Here is an 18,832-nt window from a genome sequence, read left to right as displayed (position 1 = left end):
CGCTTTCCATCTTATTTCCTGAGCTTCTCAGGAAAAAAAGGAAGAGAGGGGAGGCGGAAAAATAGACAGGAACGTAACTTACCTTCTTTTGCAGATTGGCTTTAAAGCCAAACCCATTTATTTCAGACAAGAACTCTCCTGTGTGAGAGGCAACAGGGTTTATTGCCCTGAGCTGGGAATCAGATGTGGGATCCGCTCTCAGCTCTGACATTTTCCATGCCGTGTCACTTAGATTGAGACTCTTTAGCAACCTCTTTACGGCACCTGCCACAACTGGTTTCAATTTAACCCGAAATCTCGGAGCATTATTGTGATACAAAGAGAAATAACAGCTCTCAGCAGCTGGAAAGGCACAGAGACGATCTCAGTTTTCAACCTCATTGCAAGAGTGGTTTTATTTTTGGAACACTTCATAAAACTCACTTGTTTATGTGGCATTTATTTTCGTCTGATCTCGAGGAGAATGGAGAAGATGAAAAGCTTTTATTTAATTTGCATTTGATTTGTGTTTATCAACACATTTACTGGGTTTCTAAACAGGCTCTTTTTTCATCGAGCCTAGCAGCATACGGCTGTGGTCGTTTTTGTCTCCTGGATTTCTCATCACCAAAAAATGCTTTTTCCTATAATCCCAGTTTTTCCAAAATGCAGCAGCAAGCACCAGGACAAGAGATTTCCTTCAACGTGGAGAAAACCCAAAACAGGGTTTGAGAAGGAAGATCCCATTTCAAGCCTAATTCTAACCAGAACATCCAGATGAATTTGTGCATGTTGAGGAAAACAAAGGACCTGCAGGAGATATTCCCAGAGTAGAAAGGGACAAAGGCTCTATAAACCAAAAAAGCGGAGATTTTAAGCTGAAAGAGGGGAGATTGAGATGAGCTCTTAGGCAGAAATGTTTTGCTGTGAGGGTGGGGAGGCCCTGGAACAGGTTGCCCAGAGCAGTGGTGGCTGCCCCATCCCTGGAGGGGTTCCTGGCCAGGTTGGATGGGGCTTGGAGCAACCGGATCCCGTGGGAGGTGTCCCTGCCCATGGCAGGGGATGGAACTGGATGGGCTTGGAGGTCCCTTCCAACCCAACCCATTCCATGATTCTATGAAATGAGGAACGTGACCTACTCTCGAGGTCGGTGGCTGTGGAACATCCAAGCCAGTGATAACTGCACCCACTTAAAATCATTGCCCTGGGGCAGCTCACAGCTCCCGTTTGCTTGAGGGGTCTCATCCTCAGACAAAACACGAGCCCTTCGGCTGCGTTCAACCGCCTCTGCTGTCGGTGAGACAGAAAAGTCAAGGTCTCATCAGCAGGACTCCTTGTACATGTGAATTTAGGACGTGACGTGATCTGATTTAGCATAAAGATGAAAGCGTCTCTTATGATGTGCTTATCAAAACATCCCACAAAGAGACTGACACAACTGGGTGACAACTCAGCCCACGGCAGCACTTTTAACTTGCAAAAATATTTAATCTCCAATAAGGAAATGTGCTTTCCGAGTATTAAATTGCCACCCTTAAGCACCCGTGGTGGATGGACTGACAGCTGATTTCTTAATCAGAAAATGTTTTAAAGCACCTTGGTAATTAATATTTGCAAGTATTTGCTGAGAACAGTAACAATCACTGTATTAGCCAAGTTCATAGAATTATGAAATGGTTTGGGTTGGAAGGGACCTCAAAGCCCATCCAGTTCCACCCTCTGCCCTGGGCAAGGACACCTCCCACTGGATCAGGGGCTCCAAGCCCCATCCAACCTGGCCTTGAACACCTCCAGGGATGGGGCAGCCACAAATTCTCTGGACAACCTGGGCCAGGGCCAACCTACTGGCTCAGGTTGCTCAAATTCACTCAAACTCACTTAATTCCTCCATAAAATGAGAAAAGTTAAAGAACTCACCACAGATGGTGATTGCATCTGCAGCGAGAGAGATGAAAATAGAAATCAATTGCTTTGCTATTGGGGCAATATTAACCCGGGAATCCATAGTCACCTCTGCAAACGCAGCCACAGGGCCGTACTGTGTGATATCCAAACACTGTGGTGATGAGGGCTGAAAAGGCTCTAGAGCAGAAAAATAACATAAGCTTCTACTGAACCAAAGACAAAGCCCCACGAGCCCTCTGCTCTCCTTGCAAACAATGCTCCAACACACCGAGATGGGGGCAGAGCCTAAAATAACAGCGGTGGCTGTGGCGCCCACACGTTTGAGCACCTTCACCCAGGTTGCACCCAGGATGTCAAACGAGATGTGGTCTTTCTCCTAAATATTGTGCTCTGCCTTTGATTCACCCTGGGCAAAGGAATAGCAGAATTCCCTTCCCAGCCAGCTGGGAGATCTCCTGGCATGTTTTTGGTTCTTTGTTTCCTAAGAAAATCAAGCTTTATATGATCAAAGTCCTTCTATCTCTGACCAATCTTCTCTCCCAGGCTTTGGCTTTGTGAGCCAGCCTCTACCCCTCTGATAAATATGGATAAGAGCTCAGTGACATGAATTCCACAAGTTTCTTGAAAACAGATGGCTGGGGAGAGGCAAGAGCGAGGAAGAGACTTCAGCAACCAGCCTAACTATTATTAGAGACCAGAGACTTCACACCGAGGAGAGCTGTCACAGGCGCTCCCAGCAGTGGGTACAATTACAGAATAGGTTGTTTTATTTGCAGCACCAGCAGATCCTCCGAGACACTAACGTGCAGTCGTGCTCTCCTGGGAGTTACCTGCCAAATATAAGGACAAATCTGTGTGGGTGCTGGCTCCCACCTCCACTACATCCAGCAACACACAAAGAATCATCGAATCGTAGAATTGCTAGGTTGGAAAAGACCTTTGAGATCATAAAGCCCAACCACACCTATCCACTAATAAGCCATATCCCTAAGCACTTCATCTGCCCGCCTTTTAAGTACCTTCAGGGATGAGGACTCAACCACCTCCCTGGACAGCCCTTTCCAATGCTTGAGAACCATTTTGGTGAATAAATTTTTCCTGGTGTCCAATCTGAACCTCCCTTGGCGCAACCTGAGGCCACAAAAGTCAGCCTGGCCATCTCCTTGCATTGCTTTCCCCGCTCCTTGCTCCCAACCGAGCTGCAGCCTCGATCCATTTCTCTACATCCACGCTGCTTTTCCCTTTCTGCTCCCAACCGAAGTCCACAAATTTGCATTTCCCATATGGAGCACCGAGAGCTTTGCTATTTGAGGAAGGCTGTAAACAACTCGCTGCTGAGGGTTCCAAAATAACTAGGCTGCACAGAGCTGCAACACCCAGCGCTAGCGCGTGGCTGGGAGAGAAGCATGAAGAAAGGCTTTATGGGGTGGGTTTTTGGAATGTGAGCCAACAGGAGATGCACTAATTAGATTTTGAGAGTGTCGGAGTCAGCCATTTCAGCTGGGATAGAGCAAAGAAGCCGGCGTGATTTTGACAGCCACATGGAATAGCAATGCAGAAAGAAGCCATCAAATATTCAACAGCCATAGAAGATTCCAGCAAAGGCATTTGCTGTGGCTCTTTGAAAATGAAGTGAGGGGGGAAAGAAAAGCTGGGTATAGCACTAATTATTCCCCAGCTCCTAATTAGATCCTTGAATTTAAAATATGGATTCAGCTCTACCGGCAGCTCAGCAAGCCTATTGTGCTATTAATACTTCCCCGGCGTGATATAGTTAAAAATACTCCCACCCTTTCAAGACAAAATGTAGCTTGGAAGTGTCACGATGGGAGGAGTTGAGGGATGGAAATCCTCTTAAAGGAAAACGACTTCCCCCATGTCAAATAAACAAGATGAATGAGCTCGTAGCAGCCCCCAGACTGAGCCTGTTCCCACTAAGAGCAAATTTGGGAACAATGCTCAACGCGGAGCCAAAGGGGAACAGGTTTTATTTGCCTTTCACAGAGCTCTGCTGTCTGGGATGCAGGTGCGTTTGCTGTACTCAAGCACCTGGTTTCCTTCAGACGGGCAGCACAAGGTCGAATTGTGATCAAAAGGCAGGATTTTGGAGTGTTCCCCCATCCTTGCATCCAGCCTCGCGCTCAGGTGACACAGGAGACACTGACCTGCCTGGTGCAACGGCCACAGCTCTTTATCCCGTGGCGATCTCCATGGACAAAGTCTGACACCATGAGTGGAATAAAACATGCCTCTTCCTCATAGGATTCGTAAGCCAAGGAAACACGTTTGTGGGCGTTTTAATGGCACTTTTGGACTTCAGTCGGATGAGGAGGTCCATGTCTATGGATCCTCTCAGGAGAATAAGCAGTCCCCCTCCCATCTCTACCGACAATTCTGCATCAAAATGGGTTAATTCCTGCTCCATCCCACTGCCCGTGCTCAGCAACACCAGCATGGAAACAATACCTGCAGTTAACATTTGCTCAGTGCTGTTTGATCCCTTTCCCCTCACTCGTTTGAGTTCAAAATAGATCAATATATATATTAAAAGGAAAAAAAAAAGACCAGACACATCCACTGCAGCTGGGAGAAGAGGCGAACAAAGCCGGCCTTTCTGGGGGAAAAACACAGCTCTATCTTTTATGCAATAAACCAGGAAACTGCTGCCCTCCGCTAAAATCAATGCCCGGAGAGACACGCTGAGGTTACGATCGCCAATGTTAAGTGCTTCGTTTTAATTAAAAGATACAAAAAACCAAGCGCATTCCCCCACAAAACCCAGGCCTTGCGTGGTGAACATCGTTAGAGAGCTGCTGTCAAGGAGGTGAAAGCATCCTGAAGGTGGTGGGTTGGGCGACTCCTGTGCTACTGTGGCACACAGGGACGGGGGCTGACGGTCTCAGCACCTCCCTGCACCCTGATCTGGGGTGAAGACTGAAGCCAAAGGGTTTAAAAAGGAGGATGTGGGATATTTGAGGTCCCTGCCTTGTGTAGATTTCAATCTCCCCAACCATCACGCTTGGGTGCAAAGCACGAGCCAGCACCCCTGGGGCTGAGCTCAGCCTGTCCCTCCTAAATTGGGGGAAACCATGATATTAACAAAAAACAATCCTTCATATCTGTTTCAAGAGCTTTTTTTTTGGCTTAGCCTGGAACTAGAGAAACCTCACACAGCCTTCTTTTTGTCTTCCAGCACCTAAATTTCCATCCTCAGTTAGTCTTTCCCCTCTTTCTTCAGGAATGTTCTCTAGGGTCAGCAAGGACCTGCTCCAGCCTGAGATAGGTCTTCTGCTGCAGAGTGAAAACTGTCAAAAACCCAGTTGTACCCTCCAAATACCCTCGGTGACGCTGGCAGAGAGAACGAACAAGAGCCCTCTTGGCCCACAGCACTGCATTTCAGGGGTCCGGCAGGCATCGTGTCTGCAGCCCAGACCTGCGGCGTTGCACCTCGAAGACGGCAAGCACGTGCCCTGCGCTGAATCCCAAGCATCTGCCCCCCTGGCAGAGCCCCGGTCCTGCCCCGTCACCCAGCGCAGGAGGAACCGGTGCGTGGGAAGATGACAAAGTTGAGCTGAATCCCTCGTGACTGTGAGTATCTGGGGTTTTCAGCTCAAGGCAGCCTGGAAGCCGACGCATTAGATGATAACAATTCCCTTTGGAGATGAAGAAACTCCATTTGGAACTTCACCCACAGCAAAGTTTTGATTTGCCAATAGAAAAACTTGACATAAAACCAAGTGTATACTCACCAATCAAAGGAATATAAGGAGCTCTTCTCCCGAGGGACTGCTCGGGCTGGGGTTAGGAGTGGGGTCAGCCCTGCACCTGCATCCACGCTGGTCTTCAAGGCTGGTACCCCAGCCCACGCCCGGCACCAAGCTCCTCTGCTGGAGCTTGTGGGGTTCTTGCTGCACACGCTGGGCTCAGCGTGAGGACCATGGACCTTTACAAACTGTTGTGAATCCAAGCCTTCGTATTTTCCTTAAAAATACGAGAAGAAGGAAAAGAAAACCCCAACCCTACGACAGTAAGTGTTATGGTTAATTACAAGGAGGATTTAACACATGTTTCAATTTGCATTAATTAAATCAACAGGGAAGCTTCAATTGAGTAAGTGAGGTTTTTTTCCTAAGCAGCAGCAAATGCTGGAGCTGGCAACTCCAGTTTGCTGCATGCATGGGATGGGGAGGGATCCGCCAGCTGGAAGGGGCTTCCCAGGAGGGAGGGAGCCGCAGGCAGGACCAGCTGGGGGTGGGCAGGATGAGAAGACGACTCTCAGCTCTAAGATGCTAAAAAGCTCCAAGCCAGGTCTGTGCTGACACTGTCGGATTTCAGCCCCAAGAGCGGAAAGCTTTGAAGCTGAAGCCGGTTGGCGAGTGGACGTTGCTCTGCCGAGATAAGAAGCCGTGGGGAAGAGGAATGCGTCCATTCACACCCCAGCCATGCTGCAAGCACAGCTGTGAGGGGAATATAAATGGGCAGCTTTTATTTATTTATTTTTAAAGGCACCGGTTTGAATATGAAAGTAGATCGGACACATTGAGACGCTTGGCTGGGAGCGAGCCCTTCCCAACGTGTGGCACCTCCGCGCTGCAGGCGGGTGCTGTGGGTGCCGACCCCCTTGAGGGAACGGAGTCAGCATTTCTTTCCCATATCCATGAGAAGCAAAGTCCCTCTGTGGATAAAACACGGGGATTTACAGATCCAAACTCCAGCTATTCCACATTTGAACCCAATCCACTGCATCATAACGACACGTCGTTCCGGCGCTGGTGCTTGCGGGCTGTTGTGGCTGATCACATTCCAGGCTAACCCTTAGCTCCTGCTTTTTGCCAGAAACCCTTCCAGTGTGGCACAGGCAACCTTGGAATAGCCCTTGCCACCCCAGAGATCCGTGGGGTCTCCCCTCCAGTCACTGGCCCAGGCAGGTGGCAGGGAAGGATGCTCTGTCCCAGCCCCTTTCTTTCTGCCCTCTCAGGCCAAGCAAAACAATCTAAGCAAGCTGGGACACGGGGAAAATACCTTCCCTGCATGCTACACCAGGGATTTGTGCCGCATCTTTCATGCACGCTGCCTCCGACCTCGAGGCTGGAGCGTGTAATGGGGATCTGGAGGAAAGAGGTGCTTGCGAGGGGAGCCTGATTGAAGAGATGGCTCCAGGCTGGATTTGAAAGCAGATGCAATGAGCCAGTGCAGCAGGAAAACACTCAGAGAGGGCTTCTGCACCACCACATCCCACAGAGAGCAGAGAGGAGCTGATAGAGGGGAGGAAAGGGGGTGTCTGCCCTTCCTGAGTGACAGCAGGATTTTTTTCCGAATGCCCTTCTTTCTTCTGGCAGGGTTTTCCTCCAGAGGCACAAAGAGAGTGCACAATCTTGCGCATGGAGGCTGTCTCCGAGGGGAGAGTAAAGGATGTAAAGCCAGGCAGAAGGACATCTGCCTGCTTCCCCACTCCGCCCATCCTGAGGACTAGAATTAAGTGGCTTTCTGTGAACTGAAGGGTTAACAAATGTCAGTAGGTTTCTGCCACCCTCTTCCCTGAAAGCCTTTACATAAGAGTCCTGCAGAATTTATAGCTTCCCTCAGCTGTGCCGGAGCCGCGACCACGCTGCTCCCCTCGAACTGCCGGCACAGATCCCCAGCCGTGCTAATTCAGGGAGGAAAATGGGATTTGATTTCCACACCGGTCACTGTCTCTCACTGTTAAAACGGGACCTGATGGCTCGCTCACACGATTCACCACATACATCGACCTTGAATGTCCCCCAGCCACCCTCAGCATCGCCACGCAGCGGGAGCTGTCACAGCCCAGCCTGCTCCCAGGGCTGGAGACGGCTTTTTAGGTGTATAGCAATTAAAAATAAATATCTGGCAGCCTCAAAAGCACCGAGAGCTTGTGGTCCTGTTCATGTCAGTCCTTTGTGTCACTGGAGAGCGAAGGAGACATTGAACAATGGCCTCTCCACGGCTGCACAGCACTGCACCTTCCCCTGGGAACACCCAGGAGCATCCTCAGCCCTCGACCTCCACTAAGAGGGGCCACCGGTGAGGATGTGGCCGTTGCGGTGGCACAAACAATTCAGGCACCGCAGGAGCGAGATGCTGCTTTCCCACTCTCCTGTCTTCTCCTGGGAAAGAAGTCTTTGCTGACACCCATGTCACCCGCTGTCACGGAGCGAGGAATAGCCACCCGCAATCCTTCTTCTCCAACCTCAGCGCCCCAGGAAACCCTGCCGGCACGCGGCACCGGGTGCATCGTCTGCGGCAGCTTCTCTCTGCGATGGCAGGAGGTGGAAGGCAGGGCTGCTGCTGCCTGCCCTCTTCCCAGCAGGAATGCTGTGCCGCCGGCGACACGGACAATGCAAAAGCAGATGGTGTGCCAGGAGCGTGGCCGCTCCCCGCAGCTGCCGAGGCGTCGTGTCCAGGATTGCCTGCCACCCTCTCCCGCCACAGTGCCAGCGAGGACCTTGGGGAGGGTCTCTGGTGGGATAGATCTGTGCAGCTCCGCTCCCTTCAGCTCTGCTTTGGGATGGCCAAGGATTGGACTCTCCTTTAAAAAGCACTCCTTGCTCAAACGTCCCTGGTGTTACCCAGGAATGTGCTGCAGGGGCTTCCGAAGTGCCTTCTTCCCACCGCCACCGTGTGCCAGTTTCAGCACTGTTGCTCTTCGTGCTGTAAAACCTGGCTGGGCTGTTTTCCTTCTCTCTGGATCTCCATCCCTGTTTCACATCCCTGAACCACTACGGTGCTCGGAGGCACTTCCAGACAGCCCCTTGTTTCATACAATCACAGAATGGTTTGGGCTGGAAGGGACATCAAAGCCCATCCAGTGCCACCCTCTGCCATGGGCAGGGACACCTCCCTCTGGATGAGGGGCTCCAAGCCCCATCCAACCTGGCCTGGAACCCCTCCAGGGATGGGGCAGCCACCACTGCTCTGGGCAACCTGGGCCAGGGCCTCCCCACCCTCACAGCAAAACATTTCTCCCTAAGATCTCATCTAAATCTCCTCTCTTTCAGCCCCAAACCGTTCCCCTCATCCTCTCCCTGCCCTTCCTGATCCAGAGCCCCTCCTCAGCTTTCCTGGAGCTCCTTTCGGTACTGGAAGCTGCTCTAAGGTCTCCCCGGAGCCTTCCCTTCTCCAGGCTGAACAACCCCACCTCTCTCAGCCTGTCCTCCTACGGGAGGTCCTCCAGCCCTCACATCATCTTTGTGGCCTCCTCTGGACTCGCTCCAATAGCTCCGTGTCCTTTCTGTGCTCAGGACTCCAGACCTGGACACCGGAGCGCAGCAAAGGGGCAGAATCCCCTCCCTCGCCCTGCTGGTCCCACTGCCTTGAGTGCAGCTCAGGACACAGTTTAAAACCATCCTCTTTCTTTTTTTTCCCCAAGATTTTAGGCGTGGACTCGGCAATCTTGCCAGCTTTCCATGACAACAATCAGACTTTCATTTGCTTTGTGCTTGGAGCCCTCATCCTGTGTCTCCCTGTGCTGGTTCTTTCGGCTCTGACTGAACCACCCCACGGCAAATGACCCTTCTACCTGCTCCTGCCAGATGTGCCACAGCTGCAGCAGATCCAGACAGCCCCAGTGAGGGATCGATGCCCATCTACCCTCTGCGGGCAAGAAGGGTGTCACCTCAGGCCCAAGTGACAGCCAACTCAGTCTGTGTCCCTGGGAATTTTATTCCTTCAGCCCCCACAGCCCTCGCTGCAGGGAGGGCTCTCCTGGCACGCTTGATGAGCACTCAGGTCATCGGACCCCTCAGAAGCATGATCCCCAGGTCCTGTTCTCCCCGTAGCTCCTCCTGCCCTTGGGAGGTTGGATCCTGCACGGCTCATTTCAGACAAGAAGCAGCTGCTTTCCCTGTACTCGGCTCTCACCAGCGACCTCGGAGCAAACTACAGGTTGGAGCGGCAGAACGGTGCTTCTGGAACAACCGAGTCTCCGATGCCTTCCAGGAGGTTGTCCCATTGATCAAACTCCTCTTCTAGATCTGCACGGGGCAGAGATGGCGATGGGGTTACTACAGCAATCGTCACCCCGGCTCCAGGCATAAAGACGGAGTGACCACCACATCCCTTTGCTTTGTGCAACAGGATGGGAAGCACCAAACCCAAGAAGGAGCTCCCACGCCCTCCCAAGCCCTGGCCATCCCATGTTCCCTCCATCCCATGCCGTACTGAGATGCCTTTGCAGGAAGGCCAGAGCCGCCTGGCTGGTGATGTCCAGACCCTTGTGGGGGTTGATGGTCCCCCTCGCACCAAGGATGCGGCCGACGAGCTTCCCGCTGAGAAAAGTGAAGTCGGTCTGGCTCTGGTGCACGGATCCCCTGGGACACGGAAGGGATTTGTTTCAGTGGGAGCTGGGGAGAGGTCCTCCCGCTGGGACACAGCTCAGAGGGTCCCAGTCGGTGGGTGTCTGCAGCCCCTGACCCACAGGATGGTTATAATCTTTGTCTGGCTGTTTCTGGAGCTCAGCCTCTTCATTTTGGCAACATTTTCTGGTGTCTGGAACTTCTCGGTGTTGATGAAGAGCACAGGTTTGGGCACCTCTGGGTACAGCACATTCTCCAGGGGGAACATCCAGGCGTCGAGAGCCACTGCACACCTACAGGATGGATGCCCTGTCTTACTTTCCCATTAGGATGAGCTGTTTTTCCCTGGAGCTTCCCATGGCTCTCCTTTCCCACCTGGATGAGCCATGTGTCCCCAGAGCTTCTTATGGCTCTCCTTCCCCATCAGGATGAGCCATGTGTCCCCGGAGCTTCCCATGGCTCTCCTTTCCCACCTGGATGAGCCATGTGTCCCCAGAGCTTCCCATGGCTCTCCTTTCCCACCTGGATGAGCCATGTGTCCCCAGAGCTTCCCATGGCTCTCCTTCCCCATCAGGATGAGCCATGTGTCCCCGGAGCTTCCCATGGCTCTCCTTCCCCATCAGGATGAGCCATGTGTCCCCGGCGCTTCCCATGGCTCTCCTTTCCCACCTGGATGAGCCATGTGTCCCCGGAGCTTCCCATGGCTCTCCTTTCCCATCAGGATGAGCCATGTGTCCCCGGAGCTTCCCATGGCTCTCCTTTCCCACCAGGATGAGCCATGTGTCTCCAGAGCTCCCTGCAGCTCCTCGGCAGCTCCCCTGCTGCAGCTCACCTGAAGTTGGGCTCTTTCACCAAGGCCAGCACTGCCGTCACCCCACCGAAGGAATGGCCCATGACGGCGACTTTGGTCAGATCAACGCTGTCCTGCAAAAAGGAGAAGGCTGAGGAACCTGGGCCCAAATCTCACTGCAGAAAGTCCTTAATTAGGGAAGAAAAAGCCATGTGAAGAAAATCAGCAAAGCCCCCACGGTGCAAAGAGGGACTCAGATTCCCCAGCATGCATGGAGGAGAAAATGGAGAAGAGGCACCAAGAAGCTAAGAGGTGGCTCTGCACAAACCCTGCTTGTCTCAGGACAGGTATCACACAATAAGGACTGATCCTGCCAGCAAAGGACACCCAGACCCCCCCATCAACCAAACAATCGCCCTGCCTGGTCCTCCGGCACAGACGGACCCAGGTACCTTCAGCACAGAGAGATCAAAGTCCTGGTGAAGGACGTTCGGGACAGATTTACCGCTGCCGATGTCCTTGAAGAGCCGGAGCGCTTGCACACATTCCCCCGCTCTCTGGTGAACCTGGGAGCAAGAGTTGCCCCTTCCCTGGTTAACCCAGCTCCTCCAACCCCTAAATTTGGAGCTAGATCCTCCCCACAATATCCCCCCACCCTCATCCCTCTAAAACCGCAGCACTCAGACACAATCTTTCCTTTTATTTGTGATTAATTACTCATTCACCCTCAACATTTATGCTGATGGGTTCATCTCTATAGGAAAAACATACCCTTGTTTGTGCATTCATAAAAATAAGAGGCCGGGAGGGGATTTACCGCTGCCAAAAGCATCTCCAACCACTCCATTTCCTAGAGAGCTTTTCTACAACAAATCTCGACTCAATGTCCTTTTAAACGAAGCAGAAATGAGCAAGGGGGGAACCTGGCTCAGCAGGAAACCTTCCTGCTCCCCAACAAGCTGCTGCCTCCGGTAATCCCAGAGAGATGAAAATTAGGGTGTGAACAGACCCAGCAGCCGGTCCGGAGCCTCACCAGCCCGTGGTGTTGGGTTGGGCTGAAAGTTTATTTCTCCCTGGGATGTGGGCAATGTTAAAGCACTCAGGGATGCGGCAAAGCCCAACCCAGCTCCTGCCAGGGTCAGATGGAGCCAGACAGAGAAACCCCATGAAACGGAGGTAAAGAGGTTGAACAGATATTTCACAGCTTGCAAGGAGAGAGCTCATCCCTGGCACCACGGCCGTACAGGTTTGGGAAGGGCAGGAGATGAAGACCCCAGGGATGAAGGGCCAGATCAGCTCTCAGGTCTCTCTGGTTACCCACACTCAATCCCCACGCCGATACCTGCTTGTTTCGGAAATAAAACTCCTTCTGCCCTTGGGGCACCCGTTGGTACGGGATCCATTCCTCTCTCCCAGCCTCCTCCGTGCAGTAATAGGTCGCAGAGGCAGAATGGTCCCTGCAGCAGCGGGAGGGCACGCGCCACGTCACGGGGGCACCGGCAGCTCCCTGGGGCGCGATGCCCTGCAGGCACGGCTGCTGAATTCGGGGGGAACTGGGGCACCCACCTGTGCTCCAAAGCCGCCACTGCGAAGCCCCAGGATGCCAGCTCCGAGCAGACGGAGGAGTACAGGGTCCTGCCAGGGAGCCGGAGGCGAGCAGCGTCAGGGCTGTGCTGGCAGCGCCAGACAGGACTGAGCACCCAGGACACCCACGTCCCAGTCCAGGCTCTGGCCCTGGGCAGGGGCTCAGGATCCCCAGCTCATCCTACCGAAAGGCTCCCAGGCCGTGGGAGAAGATGATCAGAGGGTACCCGCTGCTGCAGGGCTTGAAAGGCCCATTCCAGCTGACTGGGACTCTGCAGGAGCCTGCAGGGAAGAGAAACCCCCCAGAAAAAGTGGGGAGACCCCAGTGCTGCCGTGGGTCCACTCGGCTCCATCCCTGCCCGCAGCATCCACGCAGCTGCCCTGGGCACAGGGCTTGGTGACCTCAAATCCTGCTAAGGGAGTGGGTTCCAAGGGAACAGGGGATGCGGTGCCCACTGCCCCCTCACCCACACCACCGCACCAGCGCCGGCTGCGCTGGGTGAAGTCAGCCAGGCCACCGCAATACTCGGAGCGCGGGATCCAGAGCAGCCGCTCGGCTCCTGCTCGGGGCAGGCAGGGGTAGAAGAGGCGGAGGAAGAGCCCCTGGGGGACAGAGGGGAACAGGGGTGCCATGGGGACAGCACAGAGCAGTGGTGGCCGTGTCCTCAGTAAGCTCAGCTCTTGCAAACCCAGCTGGCTGCAGCCACTTTGCGGTGCAGGGAAGGATGTCCCTGTCCCCATCCCCATCCTGGCCATCCCGTACCTGCTGTGTGTGGCCCACCATGACATCCGTGCAGCCGACGTGGTGAGGTCCCTTCTGCAGGGGCAGCGCCAGCGTCTGCGTCCCCCCCATGCTACCGCGGCTGAGATGAGGTGGAGGCATGGGATCAGCATCCGTCCCCGGCCTGGGGGACCCCGACTCGGTCCCTCCTCCTTTCCCAACTCTTCTCCCACTGCACAGACCCCAGGCATTCCCCAGCATCTGTCCCCCACCCAGGGGACCCCAACTCAGTCCCTCCTCCTTCCTCCACTCCTCTCCCACTTCCCAGACCCCAAGCATCCCCCCGACATCCATCCCTCATCCAGAAGACCCCAACACAGTCCCTCCCCCCACTATTGCCCAGACCCCAGCCATCTCCCAGCATCCATCCCTCACCTAAGGGACCCCAACTCAGTCCCTCCTCCTTCCTCCACCCCTCTCCCGCATTGCCCAGACCCCGGGCATCCCCCCAGCTCTGGTGGGGGGGCTGTTCGGTGCCCCATGGCGCAGGTGGGGCTGAGCAGAAGCTGCCCCATGGTCACCCATCCCCATCCCTGTCCCGTCCCGTGCTGGGGGTCGGGGGAGGCAGAGCTGGGGCACAGGGGATGTGTGATCAGGGGGTCCATGTGGGGTCTCTGCAGGGTCTGAGCACCCACAGGAGCCACTGGGGGTCAGAGCCCTGCACCCCCCCAGGGCAGGACTACAGCTCCCAGCAGCCGCCAGTGCTGGCGAACCACAACTCCCAGTACGGCACTGGCCTGGCACTACACCTCCCAGTATGCGCTGGGGTCCGCTGACTACAGCTCCCAGTATCCCCAGTGAACTACAGCTCCCAGTGCTTCCCAGAGCCCTCCCTGCAGCTCCCAGTGCTCCTCCAGCGCCCCCAGTTCCTATTGCAGCTCCCAGTGCTCCTCCAGCGCCCCCAGTTCCTATTGCAGCTCCCAGTGCTCCCACAGCGCCCCCAGTTCCTATTGCAGCTCCCAGTGCTCTGCCAGCGCCCCCAGTTCCTATTGCAGCTCCCAGTGCTCCCCCAGTGCCCCCAGTTCCTATTGCAGCTCCCAGTGCTCCTCCAGCGCCCCCAGTTCCTATTGCAGCTCCCAGTGCTCTGCCAGCGCCCCCAGTTCCTATTGCAGCTCCCGGTGCTCCCCCAGCGCCCCCAGTTCCTATTGCAGCTCCCAGTGCTCCCTCCAGTGCCCCCAGTTCCTATTGCAGCTCCCAGTGCTCCCCCAGCGCCCCCAGTTCCTATTGCAGCTCCCGGTGCTCCCCCAGCGCCCCCAGTTCCTATTGCAGCTCCCGGTGCTCCCCCAGCGCCCCCAGTTCCTATTGCAGCTCCCGGTGCTCCCCCAGCGCCCCCAGTTCCTATTGCAGCTCCCGGTGCTCCCCCAGCGCCCCCAGTTCCTATTGCAGCTCCCGGTGCTCCCCCAGCGCCCCCAGTTCCTATTGCAGCTCCCGGTGCTCCCCCAGCGCCCCCAGTTCCTATTGCAGCTCCCGGTGCTCCCCCAGCGCCCCCAGTTCCTATTGCAGCTCCCGGTGCTCCCCCAGCGCCCCCAGTTCCTATTGCAGCTCCCGGTGCTCCCCCAGCGCCCCCAGTTACTCTTGCAGCTCCCGGTGCTCCCCCAGCGCCCCCAGTTCCTATTGCAGCTCCCAGTGCTCCTCCAGCGCCCCCAGTTCCTATTGCAGCTCCCAGTGCTCCCCAGTGCCCCCAGTTCCTACTGCAGCTCCCAGTGCTCCCCAGTGCCCCCAGTTCCTATTGCAGCTCCCAGTGCTCCCTCCAGCGCTCCCAGTTCCTACTACAGCTCCCAGTGCTCTCCAGTGCCCCCAGTTCCTATTGCAGCTCCCAGTGCTCCTCCAGCACCCCTAGTTCCTATTGCAGCTCCCAGTGCTCCCCCCAGCGCCCCCAGTTCCTACTGCAGCTCCCAGTGCTCCCACAGAGCCCCCAGTTCCTATTGCAGCTCCCAGTGCTCCTCCAGCGCCCCCAGTTCCTATTGCAGCTCCCAGTGCTCCCCACAGCTCCCAGTGTCCCCCATCTCCAACTCACAGTGCTCTCCAAGAGCTCCCAATGCCCCCCAGAACTTCCGGCGGCTCCCAGTGCCCCTCCCAGTTTCCCCCTGTGCCCTCCAGTTCTCAGCTTCCCCCACCACCCACAATCCCTCACTCCACCCCTCCCAAGTCCTCCCAGTACTCACCAGTAAACCAGGCAACAGCTCCCAGCAAGCACCAGTGCACCCAGCACTACAGCTCCCAGTGCCACCCGTGCTCATGGACTACAGCTCCCAGTGCCACCAGTGGAAAATCAGAGCTCCCAGTGCCTTCGGTGGAAGATCCAGTTCCCAATTCCACCAGTACAAAATCACAGCTCCCAGTGCCCCTAATAGGAGATATAGCTCCCAGTCCCACCAGTGCAAAATCAGAGCTCCCCACATCCTCCCAGCGAAACCACAGCTCCCAGTAGCCACCAGTATAGGACGCAGCTCCCAGTGCATCTAACGCAAAATCACAGTTCCCAGTAGCCACCAGTACAGGACACAGCTCCCAGTGCAAAATCACATCTCCCAGTGCATCTAATGCAAAATCACAGTTCCCAGTAGCCACCAGTACAGGACACAGCTCCCAGTGCAAAATTGCAGCTCCCAGTAACCACCAGTACAGGACGCAGCTCCCAATGCAAAATCGCAGTTCCCAGTAACCACCAGTACAGGACACAGCTCCCAGTGCAAAATCACAGCTCCCAGTAGCTACCAGTACAGGACACAGCTCCCAGTGCAAAATCACAGTTCCCAGTAACCACCAGTACAGGACACAGCTCCCAGTGCCCCCAGTATGGGACACAACCCCAGGTCCCCGCCGCGGCCCCTCCATGGGGCTGTCACCTGTGGGGCTGCCCTCTCCCTGTCTGCACCCAGTGGGGTCCCTGTCCCCCAGGGCTGGGCACTGTCCCCATGTCCCCCTCCCAGAGATGCCCCGGGGCTCCCTCTGCCCATCCGTTAATCCGCTTTCCGCAGCTCAGGCCCGCAGTAATCCCCTCCGCTCTGGGGATTAACTCCCCACGGGGCCGAGCCAGCCCTGGGCCTGGCACAGAAATATCCAAAGATTTGGTAAAAACCATCCCTGCGAAGCTGTGGTGTCCCCTGGGCGCCTGGGGAAACTGAGGCACGGGCTGGCCTCACCTCTGGGCTCATCTCTTGGATCCCACCCAGCTGCTGGGGCACGGAGGGGGGACCCCAGCCCAAATCCATCCGCTCGGCCACCCTGGGGTGCACGGGGGTCCCCTGGGGTTGGTGGCAGCGTCAGCTGGTTCTCCCTCAGGCTGAGGCCGGCCAGGTTGTTACACCCATGGATGGGATCCAGCACCATGGCACGTCCCGGCTTGCCGGTGGGGCAAGGAGGAGGGCGGCCGGGGATGCCAGGGCAGGGTGGGAGAGACGCGCCCCAACCTGTCCCTGCTGTGCCCCAGCCCACGCCTGCTCCCCACGGCAGAGCTCAGGCCCCCCAGCGCCCCACATCACCGCAGCAGAGCCGCCCTGGGACTGGGTGATGCTGGGGTCACCGGGGGCCGGAGCGCTCCTGCCTCCGATCGAGTCCTGGTGGCCAAGTGGATTCAAGGCCAGGTTGGAAGGGCTTTGGGCAGCCTGAGCCACGGGGAGGTGTCCCTGCCCATGGCCGAGGGTGGAACTGGGTGGTCTTCAAGGTCCCTTCCAACCCAAACCATTCCATGATTCTACGATTCTCCGCTGCCGGCCGTGTTCCCCCCACGCTGCGCTCACGCGGTCACTCCAGGGTCTTCCTTTCAATGGATCAACTCAACCCACTCTCCCATTCCTGCCACGCAACCATTCGCAGAGCCGGGAGCTGCAGATCCTGATCCGGGGGGGTCAGGCCAGGCTGGACCCCCATTTCTGACCCGTGGGAAGGTGAACCCCACATCCCATCACTGGCTTCACACCTTGGCCCTGGCTCCCAGGAAGCAATGGGTTTGGAGATGGCTTTTTCTTAGGGAGGAGCAGTCAGGATGCAGAAGGGCTCGTGTGTCCTGCACGGTGTGGGGACCCCGGGGTGTCACTGGAGCCTGGGGGTGTCCTGGGACCCTGCGGGTGTCACTGGAGCCTGGGGGTGTCACTGGAGCCTGGCGGTGTCCTTGGACCCCAGGGTGTCACTGGAGCCTGGGGGTGTCACTGGAGCCTGGGGGTGTCCTTGGACCCCAGGGGTGTCACTGGAGCCTGGGGATGTCCTTGTACCCCGGGGTGTCACTGGAGCCTGGGGGTGTCCTTGGACGCTGGGTTGTCACTGGAGCCTGGGGGTGTCACTGGAGCCTGGAGATGCCCTTGTACGCCGGGGTGTCACTGGACCCCAGGGATGTCACTGGAGCCTGGGGTGTCACTGGAGCCTGGGGATGTCACTGGACCCCGGGGTGTCACTGGAGCCTGGGGGTGTCCTTGGATGCTGGGGTGTCACTGGAGCCTGGAGATGTCCTTGGACCCCGGGGGTGTCACTGGAGCCTGGGGGTGTCCTTGGATCCCGGGGTGTCACTGGACCCTAGGGATTCCACTGGAGTCCAAGGTGTCACTGAAGCCCAGAGTGTCACTGGAACCTGAAGGTGACATCGGAGCCCAGTGGTGCTGCCGGTGGCAGTGGCTCCAGCTGTGCCTGTGTCCCTGCTGCCCCCTCGCTGCCCCCTAGGGACCCCATCACTGCTCTGTAACAGCCGCATCCCTTCGCGGGGGTCCCCGGGGGGCACAGAGGGGCTGAAGCAGCCTCACTCGTGGGCTGACACCAGAGCTCGGGCCGCTCCTCCCGTGAGCAGGGACACAGGGGGGACACATACAGGGTGCGGGGCGACCCCCGCGTGGTGTAGTCCCCGGTGGGGGCGGGCAGCGCTAGGACCCTGGGGAGCCCCGGCCGCCCCCCCCCCACCCCCCCGGCAGGCGCGCGGGGAACCCCGGCCCCACGTGGTCCCCGTGAAGGCAGTGACCAATGGGAAAGCGCCGCAGGGGAGGGGCGATCTTTGGCCACGCCCACATGGGCGCGGGCGACCAATGGGAAGTGAGTGGGCGGGGCAAGGGTGGCCCGTGGGAAATGGGGGGGACAGATGCGGGCGGGGGGGGAGCGCGGGGACCGGCAGGCGAGGGGAAAGGGGACAGCGTGAGCGGGGCGGACAGACGGACAGGGGACAGACAGCCCCGGGGGCACGGACGGACGGACAGGGGACAGACAGACCCGGGGGGGACAGGGGGACAGGGGTCGGTGCGAACAGGAGAAGGACAGGGGACAGACAGACCCGCGTGGGACAGACAGACGGACAGGGGACAGACAGACCCGGGGGGACGGACGGACGGACAGGGGGCAAGCAGAGCCGAGGGGGACAAGGAGGACAAGGGTCATTGGGGACAGACAGACGGACAGGAGACAGACAGCCTCGGGAAGGAGGGAGAGAGGGAGAGGGGACAGCCAGCCCCGAGGGGAACAGATAAACGGACAGGGGACAGACAACCCCGAGGGTGG

The 18,832-nt window shown here is 56.7% G+C and overlaps 1 protein-coding gene across 1 annotated transcript; it reads right to left on the bottom strand.

Annotated features, from left to right (window-relative positions):
* Nucleotides 1-1,123: 1,123 nt before the first annotated feature.
* PAFAH2 (platelet activating factor acetylhydrolase 2) lies at nt 1,124-13,613 on the bottom strand. Its single transcript, XM_054086598.1, has 10 exons — nt 13,337-13,613; nt 13,055-13,176; nt 12,759-12,878; nt 12,556-12,624; nt 12,332-12,446; nt 11,442-11,555; nt 11,032-11,123; nt 10,322-10,492; nt 10,066-10,214; nt 1,124-9,878 (listed from the first exon to the last, which is right to left on the bottom strand). The coding sequence occupies exons 1-10, from the start codon at nt 13,553-13,555 to the stop codon at nt 9,784-9,786; spliced, it is 1,266 nt and encodes a 421-aa protein (XP_053942573.1). The 5' UTR covers nt 13,556-13,613; the 3' UTR covers nt 1,124-9,783.
* Nucleotides 13,614-18,832: the final 5,219 nt, after the last annotated feature.

This window comes from Cuculus canorus, chromosome 22 (genome assembly GCF_017976375.1).
Source record: "Cuculus canorus isolate bCucCan1 chromosome 22, bCucCan1.pri, whole genome shotgun sequence".
Classification (NCBI taxonomy): Eukaryota; Metazoa; Chordata; class Aves; order Cuculiformes; family Cuculidae; genus Cuculus; species Cuculus canorus.
The sequence above is the reverse complement of the archived record's forward strand: the minus strand, read 5'-3'. Positions and strand labels throughout refer to the sequence as shown.

What these genes read in the sequence shown, in the direction of transcription:
- PAFAH2 (XM_054086598.1), bottom strand. Translation starts at nt 13,555, where the DNA reads ATGCTGGGGAATGCCTGGGGTCTGTGCAGTGGGAGAAGAGTTGGGAAA. An exon ending in TTTATTTCCGAAACAAGCAG is followed by an intron (nt 11,556 to 12,331) that starts GTATCGGCGTGG and finishes TCTTGCTCCCAG; the next exon opens with GTTCACCAGAGAGCGGGGGA. An exon ending in TTGATCTCTCTGTGCTGAAG is followed by an intron (nt 11,124 to 11,441) that starts GTACCTGGGTCC and finishes TCCTTTTTGCAG; the next exon opens with GACAGCGTTGATCTGACCAA.